General features: G+C 33.7%; 1 protein-coding gene across 7 annotated transcripts in view; it reads right to left on the bottom strand.

The window, feature by feature from the left end:
• VPS13B (vacuolar protein sorting 13 homolog B) overlaps positions 1-14,346 on the bottom strand; it is a 950,112-nt gene that overhangs the window by 119,431 nt on the left and 816,335 nt on the right. For all 7 annotated transcript variants that reach the window (XM_031954131.1, XM_031954187.1, XM_031954247.1 and 4 more), the window contains one exon: positions 10,561-10,757. In XM_031954131.1, the coding sequence (XP_031809991.1) occupies positions 10,561-10,757 (197 nt within the window). The remainder of the gene's footprint in view (positions 1-10,560; positions 10,758-14,346) is intronic.

Raw genomic sequence — 14,346 nt, 5'->3', positions numbered from 1 at the left:
AAACTTCTGCCTTGGACAAAAAGGACAGAAAGTGTTGCTGTCATATATAATGAAAAATATGCTATGTTTGGAAAAGAGACTGCTTAATCAGTGAAGATCATTTTATTTGGAAAAAAGAGAGGTTTTAGATTAGATGGCTCTCAAGTTCCTTCCAAGTGATAAATATATAGTTTTGAATACATGACCCCAAAGCGTCAGAAAATGGTCAGAAAAAGCGTCAGGCCTGAAGACAAGAATTTTGGGCCCATGAAAGGACAAGTGGAGACAAGAGGAGAGGGAGTGCTTTATTCAAGATAGTGAGGTATCTTCACTATCAGAGTAAACAATTCACGTACTAATTTCAGAGACTAAAATATGCAGGAATTTTAAAATTGCAAGGATAAGGCATAATACTTGGTACAGCCAAGTTACTTAAGAATGGACATTGGCATTTTTATTCAGAACAACAGAGCTAAGTGGAATTAATAGGGAGATTTGGCATCTCTTTTATCCTGTACTTGTACTTGTTCTATTTTTCAGAGATCATTTTGTGAAATGTTTTGGGCCCAGATTAGATTTTGCTTCATAAAACAGTTGAGTGAGAAAGAACAATGAAGCCATTGGGGGGGGGGGGGGAATTCAGTTAAGTTAAAACTACTAGTATATAAAAGGTTTTGGAAGGGCAAGGGCAACAAGCTGAATACTTACTCATTAATCTCATGAACCAGACACTGGAGAACAAATTTGGGTTCTTTCATATCAGAACCATGTCTGCTTCCTTTGTTCCATTTAGCACTTTAAACTCAATGATCAGTCTTGACCTAGTGGGCTGCAGAAGGATGGGGTAGGAGCACTGAAATGCTACGTTTGATGAGTATATGCTCTTATAGGATTCACGTACTTCCACAGCAAAATGAAATAGCCAGAATAATGCTGGCCTGCTTAAAGTTGCCTTTTTCTATGAAGCATATGTTATAGTTCTAGGGAATCATTGCAGCCTTCCCTTTATAAATAATCACCCTTATCTGTATATCTACAATTCTAAATATTATGCAACTAACAAATTCTTTTTGCTAATACAGATATATATTCTATAACTTAACTGTGAGCGTTTGGCAGTTTGGTTCTGGATTGAAGACTTTTCTCCACCTACCACAAGAATCTCTGGCTCAGGGCTACCTATAATCTTAAAAAACAAATTAAAACAAAAAGTCATCCCAGAATAGCCAAGCAGTTCTCTTCCTCAGTAGCCCAAACAAGTTATCTAGCTGCTCACAATAACTGTTAACTTGCAAGTCTGATTCAAAGCTGAGTGATAGCTTTGGAATGTCATTTGAGTGTATCATCAAATGAGCCTAAAGTTTTTGATTATGAAATCATGAAGAACCTCAATTTTGCCTGAAATGCTTTTTCTGAGGATGAAATACAAGTAATTTACTTACTTAAGATGTCTTGCCTAACGAATGTTTGTGACAGCCCTTTTTGTAGTGGCTAGAAACTGGAAACTGAATGGATGTCCATCAGTTGGAGAATTAAATTGTGGTCTATGAATGTTATGGAATATTATTGTTCTGTAAGAAATGACCAACAGGATGATTTCAGAAAGGCCTGGAGAGACTTACATGAACTGATGCTGAGTGAAATGAGCAAGACCAGGAGATCATTATATACTTCAACAACAATACTATATGATGACCATTTCTGATGGACCTGGCCATCCTCAGCAATGAGATCAACCAAATCATTTCTAATGGAGCAGTAATGAACTGAACCAGCTACGCCCAGAGAAAGAACTCTGGGAGATGACTAAGAACCATTACATTGAATTCCCAATCCCTATATTTATGCCCACCTACATTTTTGATTTCCTTCACAAGCTAATTGTACAATATTTCAGAGTCTGATTCTTTTTATACAGCAAAATAATGTTTTGGTCATGTAAAAAAAAAAAGATGTCTTGCCTAATCCTAACCTTGGACTAAAGACTAACCCACTGAGAAATAATTCTAGCATTTTCTACAACACTGGAAGGACTTTAAGGATGGTTCTAGCAAGAGTACCATCTGATGACTAGTCTAGCTAAGTTCAGAGATGCTCATTAAAAGGTAAGCTGCCAGCTATTTTAATATGTGGACCATAGTGATTAGTGAAATTGATAATACAAAATGGGCCCCTGTTCTATAAAAATCTTTTTTGCTTCCATAGGGGTAGGGGGAAAAATAGAGCCAAGGGGTGCTAAAAAAAATCTCATAGCTCTTAGAGAGAATGTTATAGAAGCATTAATTTAACTGCTGGCACTAAATTTGAAATCTTTGCCCAATAACTGATGTAATGACATATTACTAGAGGCCCTAAATCATAAACATGTTGGCATTCTAGGTATAAATGAAACCAAAGGTCACATAAAGTGATTGCTCAAGATCACAAAATTGGTAATAATGATGATTATTACATCGTCATTATGGTAATTTGATTATTATTGTTGTTTTTAACAACAATAACAACTAATATTTATATTGAACTTTAAGATTTGCAAATTGCTTTACATATGTTACTTTATTTGATCTTCACTACTAGAACCCTGGGAAATAGGTACTATTATTATTCTTATTTTAAGGATGTGACAAAATTAAAACACAAGTATTTTATTAATATGATTAAGTAATCATAAAAAGTATTAAGACAACTAAACATTGAGAAGAGTCAAAATATCATATTCAGTTTTTGTGAATTAGATTAATCAACTTCCTAAAAAGGAGGTTAGGAAATCTGCACTATTGTGGAAGGCCTATTAATTCAATTAAAGCCCAATTCAAATGTTAACTCCTCTGTGAAAAATCCATACCTCCTTTTCTCAATCTCACAATTTCTTCTAAGAAATAGAATCCACTTAAACTTTATAATTTATTATTGATGTAAGAAAATCCATTTGTGCTTCACTTAAAGTATAAGTTTCAGAATAACATAAACATAATTTGTAAACTTCCAAATATTTTAATCCAAGACTAGTTCTTGTTAGTGAATATCAGTTGCCTATAAAAAAAGAATGGTTGGAGGAACCATCATCATATATAAAAATAGGATTATAATGAAGAGAAACAAAAATTTTTCATAGTTTTTAATATCTTTTTCTAAATAAAAACCAAAAGGATTTATGTTTTTCCACATGAAAAAGATAATTTTTATAGTGGTAAGAAAATGGTAACATAAGTTAAGACACTTAATATGTATTGTTTTGTCAATCTCAATTAAGTTTACTATAAAATTCAATTTAAAGTCAATTAAGTATTCACTATTGTTCTATATAGCAACTGCAGTGAATTGCTAAATTTGGAAAACTTTCTTTGATATTATCTCACAATATTTTTCTTATAAATATTGAAAATGTCATTCTCAGTTGTGGCATTAAATTTAGAGGTGGGTTTTGATAATTTTGGCATCAATATTGTATTATCCTCAACACTGAGATGTTACTTATGGGCAAGATATGGTACTTTTCCAACAAAGGACTGGGTCCTCTTTTTCCCCTTTTAACATAGAGATGATTTATTTTTCCTTTTTTAAAATCCCAGAATCAAAAAATCATATTTAGAAAGGGAAGCTAATATTATAGTATCTTCTTTCACTAAACATAAAATTTTCAGTAATTAACAAACATGAAATATTCATATGCCCAATGCTCCGTTAGGTACTGGGGAAAATATAAAACTAAATAACAAATGTTCCCTAACTTTAATGGGTTTTCTGTCTAATAAGAAAATATGATATATATGGAATTATCTCTAAGGTAGAGAAGTATACTTGAAACAAGATGTTAACTCAGTGATGAGATAATGGTTCTCTAGTATACATACTTAGTATGATGATGTAATGGTTCTCTAGTTTACACATACACAGTTTACACATACATTTACACATTACACATACTGTAATGATGTAATTGAAATAGGGTATTTAAATTGGGGATGAAGTCAGGCTCACAGGGAGACTGGTTGAGTCTGGCAGACTGCTGGAGGAGACTAGGTCAGACTATGACAGACACAGACTGTGTAAGAGACAATAAAGACTTTGGACTTTATTCTTGTCCATTCTTGCGGTGTCTATCCTGCTGAGACCAAGCTAGCCCAGATATTACACTCTAATGCAAAATATAACATAAAGTATTACATATAATAGAGGTATAAGTAAAATGTTTTCAAGATCTAAAATCAGTTTACTTGTTTTTTTTTTTTTTTTTTTCCCCAGTAACAAGTATTTTTAAAACTTAATCTACCCCTCCCATTCTTTCTCCCTTTCTCAATTAAATTCTAGAAACATTTAAGTCTCTACTGCATGAAAGGAACTGTGCTGGGCCCTGGTTGACAGCCTCAAACAGAAACAAAGATTTACATTTTCTCAACAGATAGAAGGACTGACTTTGAGGTGATCATATATATTCATACAATTACTCCAAGAACTGCTTCTCTAGTATACCTAGGAGCTGATGTCTGGAAAGTTTCTGTTTGTCTCTTTTGAACAAAATGTTGAAAGCTAAATGGCAAGAGCCTAATCAAAGTATTCATATTTTCTCTATAAAATTTTACTGAAATCCAGTTTTATCTGTACGGATTTTTGGCATCGCATTTAATACATATCTTGGCAGTGATTTATGGTACTGACTTTTAAAATTAGTTACTCTCATTGAATTCATCAACAGCAATTTCAAACTTAAAATCTATTTGTTCTAAATCACCTTAACAAAGCTGAATGTGTGAAATATTAGTTACACTTGCAAATCCCACTTGAGTACAAAATGATGCCTGGGACTACAATGTCAAGCACTTTGATGAAAAGAGTCCACTGAATGTCATTCTGCACAATTCTGGTTCCCAGAGCTCACATTTCCAGGGGCTAAGCTGACCACAGAGGTAATCGGTGAAGGTTCCCCATTCAGAGGAATTAACCTTGTCTAAAGCACTTAACTTCTCAATGATGAAAATGCATTCCTTCACAATTAGTATCAAGAAATCATTTCTAACTTGATACTATTAATCGAAACCAGATGTCTACTTTTTTTTTTAATTGATTGAGGCATTCATATTCCTAGTTTCTGACTCTTCCTGATTTCTAAAGCATATCTAGAATTATGAAGCAAATTCTCTGCAAATCTATCAGTACCTAATAGGAAGAGAGTTTTTTTTTTTTGCCATTTCATTACTTAAAGATGGAAAAACAGGCAATCTCAGTATAGTTGTTTTTTTTCTTCTACATCTCTAGGGTTGGGAAAAAGATTAAAAAAAAAAAAGCCCAACTGATCTAGAAATAGGAACTTCTCTCTAGATTGAATCTCAAAATTTCAGCCCATTATCTGCTTTCTAAGCTATGACTTAGGAAGTAAGTTACAGCAGAAAAAGCACTGAATTAGAAATCAGCCTAAATTCTGATAAAGGCCTCATTTCCAAAATATATAGAGAATTAACTCTAATTTATAAAAAATCAAGCCATTCTCCAATTGAAAAATGGTCAAAGGATATGAACAGACAATTCTCAGATGAAGAAATTGAAACTATTTCTAGTCATATGAAAAGATGCTCCAAGTCATTATTAATCAGAGAAATGCAAATTAAGACAACTCTAAGATACCACTACACACCTGTCAGATTGGCTAAGATGACAGGAAAAAATAATGATGATTGTTGGAGGATGTGGGAAAACTGGGACATTGATTCATTGTTGGTGGAGTTGTGAACAATCCAACCATTTTGGAGAGTAGTTTGGATCTATGCTCAAAAGTTATCAAACTGTGCATACCCTTTGATCCAGCAGTGTTACTACTGGGATTATATCCCAAAGAGATTATAAAGAAGGAAAGGGACCTGTATGTGCACGAATGTTTGTGGCAGCCCTTTTGTAGTGGCTAGAAACTGGAAACTGCATGGATGTCCATCAGTTGGAGAATGGCTGAATAAATTGTGGTATATGAAAATTATGGAATATTACTGTTCTGTAAGAAATGACCAACAGGATGATTTCAGAAAGGCCTGGAGAGACTTACACGAACTGATGCTGAGTGAAATGAGCAGGACCAGGAGATCATTATATACTTCAACAACAATACTAGATGATGACCAGTCCTGATGGATCAGGCCATCCTCAGCAACAAGATCAACCAAATCATTTCTAATGGAGCAGTAATGAACTGAACTAACTATACCCAGAAAAAGAACTCTGGGAGATGACTAAAAACCATTACATTGAATTCCCAGTCCCTATATTTATGCACACCTGCATCTTTTGATTTCCTTCACAAGCTAATTGTACAATAATTCAGAGTCTGATTCTTTTTGTACAGCAAAATAATGTTTTGGTCATGTATACTTATTGTGTATCTAAGTTATATTTTAATATATTTAACATCTACTGGTCATCCTGCCATTTAGGGAGGGGTGGGGGATAAGAGGTGAAAAATTGGAACAAGAGGTTTGGCAATTGTTAATGCTGTAAAGTTACCCATGTATATATCCTGTAAATTAAAGGCTATTAAATAAAAAAAAAAAAAAAAAAAAAAAAGCATGACCAAACAGGATGATTTCAGAAAGGCCTGAGAGACTTACCTAAACTGATGCTGAGTGAAAGAGCAGGACCAGAGATCATTATATACTTCTACAACTAATACTAGATGATGACCAGTTCTTGATGGATCAGGCCATCCTCAGCAATTAGATCAACCAAATCATTTCTAATGGAGCAGAATGAATGAACAGTATACCTCAGAAAAAGAACTCTGGGAGATGACTAAAACCATTACATTGAATTCCCAATCCCATAGTATTGGAACACTGCATTTTTGATTTCGTCCAAGCTAATTGTACAATAATTCAGAGTCTGATTCTTTTGACAGCAAAATAATGTTTTGTCATGTATAATCTTATTGCTGTATCTAAGTTATATTTAATATATTTTAACATCTACTGTGCAAATCCTGACATTTAGGAGGGGTAGGATGGTAAGAGGTGAAAATTGGAACAAGAGGTTTAGCAATTGATTAATGCTGTAAGTTACCTATGTATATATCCGCAAATAAAAGGCTATGTAAATAAAAAATTAAAAAAATAGAAATAAGTCTATTGTCACTAACTACTTCTCATGTGACTGATGGCTTACATAGGTTTATTCAGCCTATCATAGGAGGATAGCGTCCTATTTACCTCAAAGGATTATTGTGAGGAAAACAGTGATATCATGCCTATGAAAGTACTTTAAAAACATAAATTATATGGTCAAAGGTTATGAACAGTCAATTTGCAGTTGAAGAAATTAAAGTCATTTTTAGTCATACTAAAAAATGCTCTAAATCACTATTGATTAGAGAAATGCAAATTAAGATAACTCTGAGGTATTACCACTTCCCTCTCAGATTGGCTAAAATGATAGGAAAAGATAATGATAAATGCTGGAGGGATGTGGGAAGACTGGGACACTAATACATTGTTGGTGGAGTGGTGAACTGATACAACCACTCTGGAGAGCTATTTGGAACTATGCCCAAAGGGCTATCAAATTATGTATATCCTTTGATCTATCAATGTCTCTATTAGGCCTGTATTCCAAAGAGATCATTAAAAAGGAAAAAAGACCCACATGTGCAAAAATGTTTGTAGCAGCCCTTTTTGTAGTGGTAAGGAATTGGAACCTGAGTGATGCCCGTCAGTTGGGAAATGCCTGAATAAGTTATACTATATGAATGTAATGTCATATTTTTGTTCTATAGAATATATCAGCAGGATGATTTCAGAAAGGCCTGGAAAGACTTACATGAAATGATGCTAAATGAACTGATTAGAACCAAAAGTACATTGTACATAACAGCAACAATATTATGTGATGGACTTGGCTCTTTTCAACAATGAGGTGATTCAGGCCAATTCCAATAGACTTGGGATAGAGAGAACCATCTGGATCCAGAGAGATAAATTATATGTTTAGGTCTTTATACAATGCTTTAAGGTTTACAAATCATATATATATATATATATATATATATATATATATATATATATATATATATATCATTGGAACTTTGTGCGGTGGATACTATTACTGTTCTTATACACATACAAAAAAGATTGAAAATAAAAGTGATTAAAGGGCTTCAAGAAGGTCACAAAACTAATACATCTTTAAGATAATGTTTAAACTCAAGTATTATTAACATTGGTAAAATAGTAATGATAAATAAGCATTTAACACTGAATGTCATTTATGGCTAATTTATACATTCATCAAATTTTAAAGACTGAAATTTTTCATCTTATTGAGTCCTAGCACCTTATAAGCACAATTCAAATATCAGCAACTCTCAGAATAATGTTTTTTAAAAGAATAAAAACCATAGAATTATAAAGGAAATGTCTGGAATTAGGAGATAGAAAGTCTTGTTTGAAGAACAAGAAGCAGGCCAGTATCACTGGATTGTATGCTATATGGGGGAATAGAAGGTATAAAAAGGTTGGAAAAGTAGGGAATGGAGCAGCTAATGGAGGACTTTGATGGCCAAATAGAGAATTTTATCTTTGACCCTGGATGTATTATAGGAAGCCATTGGATTGATTGAATACATGGATGATCTTGTCAGATTTGTGCTTTAGGAAAATTAATTTTGCAGGTGAGTAAAGGATTACAAAGGAAATCAATTACATTGAAATATACCTATCAAAATCTTTTCAAAATGACTTCAGAGACTCCTCCATAAAAACCCGTCCTCATTGTCAACCCTAGTCATTTCTACCTTTGCAACACTTTCGTCTTTTTTTCAATCCCCTCCTTCTGCTTGATGCATATCACCTTGATGCAGATCCTCATTATCTTACACCTTAATTATTAAAACAGCCTTTTGCTTGATCTCCTTGCTTCAACTCTTTCTCCATTCTAGTTCATCCTCTACTCAGCTGTCAAATTACTGACTCTTTCCAATTCATCTTGTACATATTGAGTATGTACAAAATAGTTTAAATGTTGTTCTCCCAATAGATTATGAGCTTTTTGAAGTCAGGATCTGTTTTTTTCCTTTCAGCACAATGCCCAGCATATAGTAGGCAATTAATAAAGGTTTATTGATTGTCTTGGAGAACAGCAGAAGTGTAAGAGAAGCAAAGGGGGAATAGAGAAAAGAAAAAAAAAAACTGGCTTTTTTACTGCCAGCAAAATTTTTGAAAGGAAGGATAAAAATGGAAGATAATTGAATTAGAAGGTATTTTAGGGATTATCTTGTCTAATAAATACTTCAGAATCTGCTTTAGAGTTGGGATATAGCTATACAGCTCCCCACGTAAATTAAAGATGGTATGATCCAGATCCTGAGGGAATGACTCATTCTGGGGAGCAAAATTTTCTAGATAGCTGAGGATTTTTTCCTTTTTAATCATTAAATTTAATTTTTTTTCAAATTAGAAAGAAAAAGTTTTTTTTCAAGTTGTCTACTGAAAAAACAATTGTTATTACTAAAAGACATTCTTTATAACCAACATCAATTAGTTGAATAATTGCTGAACAAACATGGCACTAATAATCTCCAATGTAAATTTTCAATTTAAAATAATTTTTATCTAAAGCAGATACAAAGAAGGAACAAAATTAAACTACATTTTAGCAAAATAAAAAGGCTGGCATTTATATAGTGCTTTAAGGTTTAAACAGCTTTTTTTTTTTTTACAAATATCTAATTTTATAAAATCAAATAAAAACTCACCTCATTTACTTTGTGTCTCTTTATAAATGTATCTATGTACTTATAAAACTTTGTAGTGATTTTCATATCTACCTATATATAATATGTGTATGTATGTTTTGTAGATACAGATAAAGTTATATTTAGTTCTACTGTCTTTATCTTGGTTGCATCCTTTCAAATGCAGTGAGGAGTAGCATGGCAGAGTGGACTAGGCAGGGTTAAAATACTGCCTTGTTCACTGACAAGCTGGTAAGTTACTAAACTTCTTAAATCCTCAGTTTCCTCATCTGTAAAATGAAGGAGGGGGGAGGAATAGATGGCCTGTGAGGGGTACTTCTAGTTCTAAAATTAGGATCCTATACTAGGAGATATCACAAGCTTACTTGACTTGAAGAGTAGACTAAATAAGTATATTTTCTTGAAAATTCAAGATAATCATTATGAAAATCAAGTAGTAGAATTCGAGAACATTAGGGTTAAAAGGAATCTTACACATTAGAGTCAAAGACCTTCATTTTCTTGATGGCACTATGTTATCTATAGCACACTGATACTCTAGAGGCCTATTAAGAAATGATTATAAGGTTATTTACCTTTACATTAAATGGACCCAGACAGCTATGCCTTTTTTAGTCTTTCTCACAACTCTTTTTCCTGGCAGAGTCTAAGCTATTATTTCTTGCTACGGTCAATGTGTGTATGTGTGTGTGTGTGTGTGTGTGTGTGTGTGTTTTATTTGTGCCAGCTTTTCTGATTCTTCTATTATCATTTCAGACTGGCAAGGTAGAATGAAGTTAGGATGGATCAGACATTGCTCTACTAGCAGACTATTTTTAACCTGTCATCTCACTGGCTCGTTTTCATTGTATTACCTTTGATCATCAGCTCCATTTTGGTTGCTATTTAGGACAATTCTCCAAAGGTCAGAGGCTACCAATTTCTTCTGGTCATTCACAAGGTTGATGTCAGGCAACTGTAGCTCATAAGCCTTACTTTCAGAAAGACTGAATTCTCGAAAAGCAACAAAAGTTTTCTGGAGTTCATCCCAGTATTCCAAACTACAAGGGACCTAAATTAAAATGAAAAAAAAAAAGTTACAAATGAAATTTGAATCACCAACCATTTGGTCAACATCTTCTAAAGGCACTTTGAGGAAAGCATGATCTCTTCCCTCAAACAGATTACAGTCGAATACGAAAGTTTAAGATGTACATAAATAATGACACCACAAAACAGAATATAGCATGTAAAAATGGTGCTTAAGATTTTAGAGGAAGAAGAGATTATTTCTCAGGTAATCAACAAATATTTATTGAATGCTTTTTATGTGCTTGGCATTATACTAAGCACTAGGGATACAAAGGAAGGCAAAAATTAGTCCCTAAAGAGAAGAAAGTTTGAAGGAGAAAAAAAGAGACTGACAGTCTCAAAGACTTCAGAGAGGTCAAGAATGAAGGCTAAGAAAGGACCATTAGCTTTGGTAACTTAGAGATTATTATTAACTTTGAATGATGAGGTGGGAAGCCAGACTATAGCAAGTTAAGAAGAAAATGAAAGAAAAAAGAAATAGAAGCATTGATTCTAAAAGGCCTTCTCAAGGAATTGAGCCACACAAGTCAGGAAAGAATATTGGACAATACTTAGTGAAAATGTGTGGTGTTCTCTTCTTTTGTATAATATATGATCATTCTCTCTGTGAGCAGGTTTCTTGGGGAGGTTTTCTGGAGGCAGCCTTAGTTTCAGTTCAGAGTAATAATCACCCAAATACAGCTAGCTGTTAAAATCCATACTTTTATTTTCTCCTTCCAAGTTTTATCTCTTTCCTTGGGCCTGGTTAGCTTTCTTAGAGACCTTTCTCCCTCCTTGGTTCCAAGAGCTCTTGCAGCTTGTCTTTTAGCATTTCCAGCTTCTGCCTCTAGCTCAACTCTGATTTGTGGCTTCTCAATCTCCAATTGACATTCCCCTCTCAATCTTTCCAACTGAACTCTCCTGACTGAGCTCAGCTGTTTTTATGCTCTTTTAGAGGTGTAAATTCAAAGGTTGACTCCTCCTCTAAGAGTAGGATTTGGGGAGGTGTGAATTTAGATATCTCATACTGGAACCATGAAGTCTCCCAAACGTGTGAACTAATGTGTGAGCTAATATGTGACTCTCAAAGGTGTAACGTAAGCACTGTTTCTATCAATTCCATTGAGTTATCACTTTGTTTCAAGTTCTGGCTCATAACAAAAATGGGTGCTAAGAATGAGGGTTTTTGGAGGATGGGAAAGATTTGGACATGTTTGCAGGCAGTAGCCAAGTCATCTGTAAACAAAGAGAGATTTAAAGTAAGAAAGAGAGGATGATGGAGAAAACAATCTGATAGAGAAGACAGGCTGGATGACTTGTCAAGCAGAAGGGCTATTTCAGTATATGAAACAGGAGTGAAGAGACAGGAGACTCAAGAAATAATGACAAAAAGCATATAGGTAATGGATATGAGGAGGAGAAAGTGAGGAGAAGGAGCTTGTGAAAAATGGCCACAATTTATTTTTCAGTAAAACATGAGGTTCTAATGCTGAGGAGTTGGAAGTTCTCAGCTAGGAAGGTGGGGGAAGGAAAGTCATAAAGAGTGTGAAGAGGGAGGGAAAGATTTGGAAGAGCTTTTGTGGTAAGTGAGTTAGAGTAATTTGGGATGCATAAAAGGATAACCTGATTACAATGAGAACCTAGTTGAGCCTGTGTAACATAACTTTGTAGTGGACCCAGTTGTCAGAGTTTTATGATTTTCCCTGAATTCATTTTGCAGCACATGTGTAAGAATGAAGGCAGTGAATGATGAGAGTGATTCAAGTTGGAAGTTTAGCAGGCCAAGAGAGAAAATATGATAAGTGTGTAAAGGGTTCAAGAGAAGAGAAATCTTATGAGGAATCAGGAAGTCTGCATGATATTAGGACTGCATTCTGAAGTGTGGGTAGGAATAGCAATAGCCACAAGTAGTTAAAAAAAAAAAAAAAGGTATTCAAGGTGCAGGAAATATGAGAACAAGCATGGAGTCAAGAATTCATGGGATCAATATGAGGAACATAAATTAGTCCAGTTAGTGGTAATATATGTGAAGGGAAAATAGTATGAGATAAAGTTAAAAGTGGAGGCCACACATGGATTATGAAGGAGCTTAATGCTAAGCTAGGTGTTTGCATTTTAGAAAATTTAGACATAAACTACATTGATTAAAAATGATCCAGCTAGACTAAAGAGTACATAATCACAATTCTAACTAAACAGTTTAATTTCTAAGTATTGATGCTAATACTTAAAAAAAAAAAAAAACACAAAGTATTTAATTCAAAACTCTAAGGAAGATTATATCCCCCCAAAGAACAATGCAATAATCCTACATTATCTTCATTTTTGAAGTTTATTAACACAGTCCATATTTCTTAATTTAATTCAATGTATACTTACTGAATATTTATTGTGTGTATATAACTGAGAAACATAAAAGCCATATGATATCAGTCCTTGTTCCCAAGGATTTCATATTTTCATTGGGGAGATAGATAACTTACACACTTAGAATGGAAAACAGGCTAATATGACAGATTATATACCAAGATTCGTGGTTAATATTGCTGCATATTATGGAAGGTAAAGATTAGTTTAGGTTTACAGAGCTTGCTCTGCCTAAATTAGACAGGCAGGACTATATAAGCTAAGAGAAAAAGAGACCTCATTCCAGACTAGAAATTAGCAGAATAAAGTTATAGAAGTGGGAATGATACCTTCTGTGCATAAAGGACAATGTGTTGGCAATCAGGAGAAATTTAGGGCAAAGCTATGTCAGGAGGCTGAAGTTAAGCAGCGAGAGCAGTTGGCATTCATGACACAAAAGTGGGGTAGGCAGAGAGAAATTCAGCCAAAAAGGGCATAGGAGATGTAAGAAACAAGCTCCAATAAGTTCATAATTTGGCTTAAAGGCTAGCCCGTTGGCTATATGTTCATTTTGAAACATTCTAGACTACTCAGGAAATTTGTAAAACAATAGAATATGAATTACTACAAAAATACATACAAAAATATGTGGATTTATGTGTTTGTCAGCATTTTTCTTTACACACCCTATTTTCCTTGGTTAATCAAGTGGCGTGAGTAAATTCACTCCAAATGGAAACTTTGTTGAAAAAGTTCGAAATGCTTATTTTATTTGTGTGACTAGGAGTACTTACTCTAAGTCTATACATATATTCTTTTCATATATTCATATTCATATATATTCATACATTCTTTTCATATATTAAAAAACAATAATAATTAAAGTACAAAGAAAACCTAGTAAATTACTTTTGTGTTTAATTTGGTATTTAAAGATCCTTTACAATGAAACATTTGAAAATTTGCTAGAAATGCATGTATACATAAGTTTAACTGGTCCACCGTTTCCCTTTCCATCTCAAAAGAATTTTCTCATTTTGGACATATCACTTTTTTCTTTTCTAAGTAAAATTCTATAGAAACTTATTGTAAATTTCTCCCTCACTCTTGGTCAACAACCAGTCTTCCATTATAAGAAAGCCTGTTTTGCATCATTCCACTTCTTTTGTCTTTTTAACTAGGAACACTTAAAACTATTTTTAGAAAAAATTACATTCCTGTACTTGTCCTCTATCTGTGTTACC

The sequence above is a fragment of the Sarcophilus harrisii genome, chromosome 1 (assembly GCF_902635505.1).
Source record: "Sarcophilus harrisii chromosome 1, mSarHar1.11, whole genome shotgun sequence".
In the NCBI taxonomy this organism is placed as follows: Eukaryota; Metazoa; Chordata; class Mammalia; order Dasyuromorphia; family Dasyuridae; genus Sarcophilus; species Sarcophilus harrisii.
Note: the sequence above shows the minus strand (reverse complement) of the source record. Positions and strands in the feature narration are given on the sequence as shown.